This window comes from Hirundo rustica, unplaced genomic scaffold, assembly GCF_015227805.2.
Source record: "Hirundo rustica isolate bHirRus1 unplaced genomic scaffold, bHirRus1.pri.v3 scaffold_176_arrow_ctg1, whole genome shotgun sequence".
In the NCBI taxonomy this organism is placed as follows: Eukaryota; Metazoa; Chordata; class Aves; order Passeriformes; family Hirundinidae; genus Hirundo; species Hirundo rustica.
This window is the reverse complement of record NW_026690249.1, coordinates 68,812-78,104: the sequence shown is the minus strand read 5'-3', so window position 1 is coordinate 78,104 and position 9,293 is coordinate 68,812. Positions and strand designations below refer to the sequence as shown.

General features: G+C 51.5%; 1 protein-coding gene across 1 annotated transcript; it reads right to left on the bottom strand.

Moving 5' to 3' along the window:
- Positions 1–563: 563 nt before the first annotated feature.
- Positions 564–2,723, bottom strand: LOC120747703 (zinc finger protein 22-like). The gene is made up of 3 exons (XM_040053729.2): positions 2,566–2,723; positions 1,710–1,788; positions 564–1,523 (listed from the first exon to the last, which is right to left on the bottom strand). Exons 2-3 carry the CDS (start codon positions 1,759–1,761, stop codon positions 886–888), a joined length of 690 nt encoding a protein of 229 aa, XP_039909663.1. The 5' UTR covers positions 1,762–1,788; positions 2,566–2,723; the 3' UTR covers positions 564–885.
- Between the last annotated feature and the right edge of the window lie 6,570 nt (positions 2,724–9,293).

Here is a 9,293-nt window from a genome sequence, read left to right as displayed (position 1 = left end):
ACTCAGAAAACTCTAAACCCTACAACTTCAAGTTATCCAGATTTTGAGAAGAGGAAGTCAGGAGAAGGGAGAGAGAGAGAGAGATGCACAAGTCCAGACCTTGGATCCAGCATCATCTCAGCTGCTGTGAGCTCCGGGGCCATGGGACGTGTCAGTGTCACACCTGTGTCACAGCCTCACCTGATCTGGCCCCTCTCACAGGTGGGGTTTTCAGGGTGCCAGGGGCTTGGCAGCCACTTTGGGGCTGCACTAGAGGCTGCAGTGGCTGGGGCTGTGGCAGTGACCATCCCAAAACCACCTCAGAAACCTGGGATGCACCAAAATCCCTTCAAGAATGTGGAATACCCAAAAACTCACTCAAGAACAGGTTCCCCCTCCCTTCATCATCCCAAACCTGTGGCTGTCTCATTCCAGACTTCACCACACCCTCCCAATCCCCACCCAAACCCCTCTCACACCTTCTGGACATTAAGACCCCCTTCCCAAGCCATATTTCCCTTATCCCACCCCTCCCAATCCCCATCCCACCCATCCTGCCCCACCCAGTGCTCACCTCACCCCTCCTGATCTGCATCCCACTTTGCCCACTTTACCTCCTTCCAACCCCATTCCACACTGAGGGTCTGAGGAATTAAATAATTTTTGGGTAGGATTAAGTAGTTTTCAGTGGCAATGAGTGTTTTTGAGGTGACAGATCAAACCGTCTTGTCTCTTTGAGGGTTAAAAAATGGAGACAACCACACCAAAGACCCTCAAATCCTCCCAAGTAACACTCAGAGTCCCAGATTCTTTAGAAACACAAGTAAAAAATGAGGATTGAGATGGCTTTGATGAATTTGTTGATTCTCAACCCAATTTTACTGGTTTTAAAGGGAGGAAGATGAATCAAAAGAATATTAGGGACCACCAAACTAAAGGACCACCAGCCCAGTGTCTTCCCAATGTGGGTCCCCTGATGGGGGATGGAGTTGGAGCAGTGCAGGAAGCTTTCCCCACAGTCAGGGCACTCGCAGGGCTTCCCTTACGGGTGCCTCGTTGGTGTTGGCTCAGGTGAGACCTCTGGGTGAAGCTCTTCCCACACTGGGGACACTCGTAGGGCCTCTCCCCAGTGTGGATGCGCTGGTGGGTGATGAGGTGGGAGTTTTGCTTGAAGCCCTTCCTGCAGTCGGGGCAGCGGAAGGGCCTCTCCTCTGTGTGAATCTGCTGGTGGTGTAGGAGAGTGGAGCTGGTCTGAAACCTCTTCCCACACTTGGGACACTCGTAGGGCGTCTCCCTGGTGTGGATGATCTGGTGCTGGACCGTGGTGTTGCTCTGGCTGAAGCTCTGTCCACCTTCCTGGCACAGGGTGGGTCTTTCCTCCTCAGAGCACCCTGGGATGGGTTTGGAGTCCTTCCTCCTGCAGGGTCTCTGGCGCTTTTTCCCCTGATTTGATTCCTGTGCCATGGAGCCACTTAAAACAGCCTCTTCCATGAGGTCCTGCCATGGGGATTTGTACTCCCAGGTCTCCATCCTCAGCTCCTTGTCTGGGGGAGGAAGGACAAGGACAAGATGAGATTTGCCTCCATGCCACAGGGAAGGGGAAGGAGATTCTCCCAACACATCCCTGGCAGGACGGCATTGGCAGCGGGGTTGTCCTGCAGCCAGGGGCCATGCTGGGCTGGGAGATGGAGCAGGAGAGAGGGGGAAAGGGGCACTGACTTCCTCCTCACCTGCCTGGCTGTCCTGGGGCATCTTCCTCTTCCTCACAGCCTCTTCCTCCATCCAGCCAAGGTTTGGGAATGGGAAATCCTGGTTTGGACAAAAACAAGGGATGAGTATGTTGAGTTTGAATGTCCCTCTGCTCAAGTCCATCTCTACAAGTCACCAGACATCTGGAGTCCCTAATAGCCTATCAAACACCAAGAGCAGCCCTGAAAATTCCTTTCTGGAGTTCCCTGTCTCTGGTCTCCCTGCCCTCCCCAGGCTGCTGAGAATCCCAGGAATTTGAAAAGCTCCCTCCTTTTCCATTTTCTATTTAGGAATGCTGGGGATTTTGGGGTCCCAGGGTCCCTTCTCCCCTTATTCTCTGCTTTGGGGTGCAGGGGCTCCAAGGAGTCCCCCCTGCCCCTCTCCAAGCTGTTGAGGGTCCTGCAAATTGCAGCGCTCCTCCCTCTCTGGGGTCCTGGGGGACACAGGGCTCTGCTCCTCCAGGCTGCCTCTGCCAGCAGCCACCACTGGGACCCCCCAATGTCCCCCCAAGGGGTATTTTCCACCCAGCTTTGGAGTTCTTACTTTTCCAAACATCCCCAGCCAAAAAAACCCAACCCAGGGACACCTCAGGATATCTGAGCCGAGCTCCCTGTCTCGGGCTGGTAAGACAGGGGTCTGCTACGGAAGGCAGGAGCCTCCCTTGAAATGGAAAATACAACCCCGTTCTCTTTGAGTTATAATTTTGAAATCAATGGGCTCTCATGCAAAGATATGGCAATAGGAATATCAGTTCTTCAGTAGGAAAATTAAACTAAAAGTGCAGTAGTAAAAAAAACACCACCAAAAAAACCCCAAAAATAAGACTCAGAATCCAACCTGACACCCGGGTAGTCAGGGTGTTGCTTGCAGTCCAATCAAATCGTGGCTGCAGTCCTCCTGGAGTGACAGATGTGGTTTTGTTGAAGCAATGATCTTGTAGAAGGATGTAGTTTTCCTCTGAATGTCCAGTGGTGGTGTAGATGGGTCTGGTCTTCCTCTGGGAATCCAGTGGAAACCAGGCTGCTTCTGGTGTTTAAATCTCAGATTATATCCAGGTAGGAATGCTTGGCTCCTCCCTCTGGGTGGAGCATCTCACAATGGGATGATGTAATTTTATCAGTCATGCAGTGAGACTCAATGGCCCATTACCAGAAGATATCTCCCTGGAGGGAGGATGGGTCATGGAAGAGATAAGGAACAGTTCCCCATTTGGTTTTAACAGCTGGCCCATTAAGAGAAGATCCCCCTCAGCAATAAAAGGGATGGGTCATGGAAGAGATAAACAACCTGTCAACCTGGTTTTAACATATGGTAATAGAACACTTTTTTTGGTTACATCTTGCATTGCAAGACAGGGCTCCAGGCTCCTTGCCCAGGCTCTCTCCAGAACATGCCCAGGCCAATGCTCAGCAGAGAAAAGCCCCGTGAGCAGCCCCAGGGTGGCCGTGGGCAGGCTGGGGGCAAACAGCATGGCTGGGGCTCTGCAAGGTGCCTGGGGGAGATGGGAAGGAGCAGCAGAGCAGGGGCTGATCCATCCCCACTGCGCTGGACACCCCAGGGCAGCGTCCCAGAGCGTCCTCATGCACCTGCCAACAACATCCCCCCTCTGCAGCCCTGGCCTCTCCCCCAGCTCACACAGGTGCCGCATCCTTGCAGGCACAGACACAGCAGCACTGGCTCAGGAGCCCCTGTTTGCACTGCCCAGAGCAGGCGTGAGCACCCCCATGGTGTTGGTGTGGGGAGATGAACCTGAGTGAGCACAAATGCCATCATCAGCCCCTGGGGCCAGGAAGGGCTGGGGGACAGCAGGGAAACCACTCAGGTTTGTGGTGGCCTCTGAAGTCATCCAGAAAGTTTGTTCCCATGAGCTGTGAGTTTCCTGCGCCACTGCAGATGTTGTTGCTCAGAGCCAGGGCTGCCTGGCAGCCACCCCCAAACTGCCCTCAGCATTTCCTTTGCTTCACCTTGGCTTTCTTTACTCTTCCTGGTGCAAATTTCTTTCTATTGCCAACCCCTGTTCCCTTCCCATCACTGGTTGAACTTTCTTCTCTGGCCACACTCCCCATTTCAGTGCCTGAGTTCCTGGCACCATGGGAACGTCCCTTGGGGAGCAGGATCATCCTCCAAGTGCTTCAGGAATTGTCTGCAGGCTCCTGCAGTGCCTCGTGCTGCTCCCTTACCAGAGGCACCACAGGCCAGGGGGGCACATCTGGGCTGCTGTGTCTGGCTGTGGGGCTCCCTGTTCTGGGCAAGGAGGAGGAGCTGCAGAGGCTCTGCAGGACTGACAGGATGGGCTTTGGGGCTGTGAGGAGAAGCTGAGGGACCTGGGCTGCTGGAGCTTCTGAAGAGGAGGCCCAGGGCTCATCCTGCAACTGCTGCAAGGGTGGTTTCAGAGAATCACAGAATCAGCACAGTTGGAAAAGACCTTGGACATCATCAAGTCCAACCTTTGCCCTGACACTGCCTTGTCTTCCTCTGAGCCTCCTCCTCTCCAGAATAAACAATCCCAGCTCCCTCAGCCACCCCTCACAGGACTTGTGTTCCAGACCCCTCACCAGCCTTGTTGCCCTTCTCTGGACACACTCCAGCCCCTCCATGTCCTTCCGAAATTGGGGCTCCCAGAACTGGACACAGCACTTGAGGTGCTGCCCAACCAGTGCTGAGCACAAGGAAAGAATCACTGCCCTGGTCCTGATGGCCACACTGTTTCTGATCCAGGCCAGGAGCCATTGGCCTTCTTGGCCACCTGGGCACACTGCTGGCTCATGTCCAGCCTGCTGTCCATCAGTCCTTCCAGGTTCCTTTCTGCCTGGCCACTGTCCAGCCACTCTGTCCCCAGCCCGTAGCACTGCAGGGGTTGTTGTGGCCAAAGTGCAGGAGCTGTCACTTGGACTTGTTAAACCTCACATTGTTGGATTTGGCTTCCTGGATCCAGCCTGGCCAGGGTCCTGTGCAGAGCCCTCCTACCCTCCAGCAGATCCACACTCACACCCAGCTTGGTGTCATCTGCAATTTGTTAATGGTGGACTCGATCCCCTCACCCAGATCATCAGTGAAGATATTAAACAGGACTGGGGCCAACACACATCCCTGGGGGACACCACCAGTGCCTGGACACCAACTGGATGCAGCACCAGCCCCAGCACTCTCTGGGCTCAGCCTCCAGACAGTTCTTCATTCTCCCAGCAGAGAGGGAACCTGCCCAAGCTGTGGGCTGCAGCTTTTCCAGGGAATGCTGTGGCTCATGGTGCCAAAGGCTTTGCTGCAGTCCAGGTAGACACATCCACAGCCTTTCCCACATCCACCAGGTGGGTCACCTGGGTATAAAAGGAGCTCAGGTTGGTCAGGCAGGACCTGCCCCTCCTCAACCCACGCTGGCTGGGTCTGATCCCTCGGCCATGCTGTAGGTGCCGTGTGATGGCACTCAAGGTGATCTGTTCCATGACCTTGCCAGGCACCAAGGTCAGGCTGACAGGCCTGGAGTTCCCCAGATCCTCCTTCCAGCCCTTCTTGGGGATGGGCTCACATTGGCACCTCCAGTCCTCTGGCAGCTCCCCAGTGAGCCAGGACTGATGAGAAATGATAGAGAGCAGCTTGGGGAGCTCATCCCCCAGCTCCCTCATCCCTCTAGGATGGATCCTGTCTGATCCCATACACCTGTGAGCATCTGAGTGGCTCAGCAGGTCCCCAGCTGCTTCCTCTTGGATTACAGGGGCTGTTCTGCTTCCTGACCCCATTCACCAGCTCAGGAGGACATTTGTCCTCCTCAGGAGGCTAGGGATGAAGAAAGAGCCATGAACACTTGTGCTGAGATGCTCCAAAATCCAGAGGGATGGTGGAGAACTGGGAAGCAACAAGTTCTCACAGACATCACAGTGATGGAAGCCCTTGGTGTGAAGTTCCCTGAAGGAGCTCCCAAGGGAGTTGATGCTATAATAACTAGTACCAGAAGGCACAAATGTAGTAACACTAGGAGATGGCCTATATCACCCATGGGAAATGGCTTAGAAAAAGATAAATATATATATTTATATATACTATTTATTATGGCATATGTAAAATATATAATATGCAGCATTATATATTATAAATTACATATTTGATACACATAAATAGGTATTATTCTAGGCATTTTGATAAATATTTTCCTTTCATATAGATCTGATATATTCCTCCAGCTCAGGGGAGTGAAGATGTACTGCTGTTGAAAACCTTCTGCCCACACAGCAGTCAGCGCACCGGGCTGTGCACGCACACCCACCCACTGCCCTTGTTCTTCTCGGCATCTTGGGGCTGCTGTGGGCACAGAAATGGGATGAATTTAAATCCACACTCGTCCAGCCTGTCATGAACGCTGATGTGGGAAGGCACAACACAGAGCTCTTAAATCACTTACGTTATCATACATGCTTTCCTTCCTGCTGGGGACTAAGGGACTCTTAAAAGCACCAAAGACACAGAAAAGAGGTGGAAAAAGCACCAAAGACACAGAAAAGAGGTGGGAAAAGCACCAAAGACACAGAAAAGAGGTGGAAAAAGTTGGCATCCTGCCACTGCTGGTACCCTCATGGAGGAAGGTTTGTTGGGTTTTTTAAGGTCATAACTTTCCAAACACTAGGAAAGCTGCTCAGCATCAGTAGCCCAGTTGTGAATGGTTTTCCTGACTTGGTGAAACTGGAGAGTTAACTGTGGACTTCATCCTTGGTTCAAATCACCTGCCCTGACCTGCAGACAAAAGCACCATCACCAGCAGAAGCTACATCAGTCACTTTTCTCAAAAAGCTATCTTAAATTTGCGAGAGGAAAGGAAAACATGTGAGACGCTGTGGATTAATGACAAGACTCTGAGGAACAGTTAAAAAGCAAAGGGCTGCAGCTGCTCTGGGACACTCCTTGTGCTCCAAGGCAGCCAGGCTGCCCCGGCTGCCCAGGCCCCTGCGCTCCATGGGCTCTGCAGAGCTGCACACCAGGGAGGCAGCTTGGGGTACCTCAGCCCTGGGCACCAGTGACCTTCTTGGTCTGGACGCTGCCTCTGGGCAAATGAAGGGTGCTGGCCTTCTGCTCCTGGCCCTGGCCCAGCCGTGCAGGGCTAATCCTGGTCCTGCTCTGAAATGTGCTCAAGAGGGATTTGTTTCTTTCCAGCTTTCCAGGGCATTGATTTGCACCACAAAATACTGAAGGACTGAGGCCTGAACAACGGGCCCTGACTGAGGCCTGAACAACAGGCCCTGAGCTAAATTTGCCCTCTAGGTGACCCTTCCAACCAAGTGTTCGATGTATCTGCTCCTTAACCAAGTATTACTATCAACAGGATCTGTGCATTCATTCTGTGGGGAAACACATCTTTACCTTTCAGCATTAAGAAACCAGACAAGGCCACATCTGGCCTTGGTTCCTCCTGGAGCCCTGGACAGGCTCGGGGAGAAAACCAAGAGGAGAATGCAATCAGATCTCCCGCTCCAGAAGTTCTGTCAGATTGCTCGTTCAGCACTGGCAGAGCTGGGCTGTTCTCACAGCACAGTCAGAAGCCTCGTGGCCGGCAAAGGTGGAGGCAGTGGAGGATTTCCCAGCTCCTGGCAGTGGCTCTCCAGGGCTTTGCTGGGACAGCTTTCCCCAGCTGATGAGGGCATCTGGATGAAGGAGAAAGTAGAAGGGTGTCTGGTGATGTATCTTTCTTAATCACTAGAGGCAACCTTTTGTATCAGTGATGAGGTGCATTGCTTAGCTTATCCTTTTGATTTTTCTTTGCACTTCTGCATGATAGCAAATTACACTATTGCTTCAGCTAGTGTCTGTGCCTCTGACTCTCCCTGTTGCAGACAGGTAAAAAATGTTATAAAAGAAAGGTCTTCTAAAATATGGATTAGGCCCTGCTACTTTAGCTAAGCAGCTAGCAATAGCTTGCAAGTTCCCAGTTGAAAACTATTTTGAGAAGGAGAAGTTTGTTAACACAACAGCCTATTCTCAGGGAGAAAAACAAGTGCACCTGCATCAATATTAGCTCTGTTCCATGAGAACCCACAAAGGAAAAATGTAAACAACCTGAATCCTAGCACGTACACACAAATGACCATCTGACCAATAAATGAAGAAGTAAGAAAACTACCAGCCAAGGGGTGCTGCGCACAAGGTCTGTGAGAACTCTGTAAGTGATGTGAATAAAGAATTGGCTTTTCCTGCATGAAGAATATGGAGTCTCAGCTGATTTATTACAACATCTCCCCACCACCAAAACAAACACACAGCCAGTCTGGCACAAGACCTGCCTCTCTGCCAGCCCATTTCTTGGAAAACACCCCTGATTGCCATCTCTGCAAATGCAATTCCTACTTTCCAACTACCTTTTCTGCAGCCAGGTGAGAAAAGTAGTCCCATCCAGCTCCAGACACCTCCAGACACCAACTGCTTTCAGCCAGTCACAAGCCTGAAATATCAACTTCCTTCCTTAACCAGCCCACTAGGAGCTCACACAGGGAGGCCTTTTTGTCCAAGGATACCCACAGAGGAGCTCGAGGACGGAGCAGTTTCAAAGGCAACTCCTCCAGAGTTTAAACCTCCCTTTATCAAATGAGCATGCACCAACCTGCCCCAAAGGGAAAGCAGGCAGGCAAGAGAAGCTCCTCTCCCACAACAGCAAGCTCTGTGCTGTGCTTCCTTCTGTTCCAGCTGGGGAGCGGAGGCCATGGGCTACTCCTCAGTTTGGGAAGGAACCCAGGGAAATGGCCTGATCTGGGAGAACAGCAGAGAATGTCAGGGGCCAGACCAGGGGGTTCAGAAATGGCCTATGCAAGATCCAGGTTGGAATAATCAGAATGAAAGACACAGGCAGAATATGAGTGATCTCTGGTGGATGATTATCCAAGGAATCCAGGAAGCACTGCCCAAGGGGCAGAATATAAGGAAGGCTCTAAGTGAGCACCAAGGGAAGGATGAACCCCTGGCAGACTGGTTAGAAAGACTAAGAAAAGCCTTGCAGTTATATTCAGGTGTAGACCCCGACACTGCAGCAGGACAGGTCCTTTTGAAAACACAATTTGTAGCTAAGGCCTGGGGGCACATCAAGAGGAAGCTGGAAAAAGTAGAAAATTAGCAGGATAGGGGGCTCCAGGAATTGTTAGGAGAAGCACAGCAAGTGTATGTGAGAAGTGATGAGGAGAGGCAAAAGATAAAACCACAGATTTTAATGACAGCAGTCAAGGAAACACAGACAACCATGAATACAGAGAAGCACGCAGGAAAGAACAAACAACAGAAAAAGGCAGGTCCCACATCTGGGGATACGAGATCCACGTGTTTTTGCTGTCACCAGAAAGGACACTTACAAACTTCTCGTCCTACCTCCAGGGGTACAGGACCCACTTGTTTTAATTGCCACAAAAAAGGGACATCTACAAAAATTCTGTAGAAAGAGGCAGCAAGATGAGAAAATGTTTCAAGAAGACTAGGGGGGTCAGGCGCTCTATTTAATGAGGACTGAACACCTAGAAGATCCCTTGGTAAAACTGAAAATAGGTCCTCAAAATGAAGAAATCACATTTTTGGTGGACACAGAATTTACTAGGTCG

Bases quoted from the DNA above. Each gene is read 5' to 3' on its own strand.
- LOC120747703 (XM_040053729.2), bottom strand. From the start codon at position 1,761: ATGGAGGAAGAGGCTGTGAGGAAGAGGAAGATGCCCCAGGACAGCCAG. The intron at 1,524-1,709 runs GTGAGGAGGAAG...TTCCTCCCCCAG, and splicing joins GCCCCAGGACAGCCAGGCAG to ACAAGGAGCTGAGGATGGAG.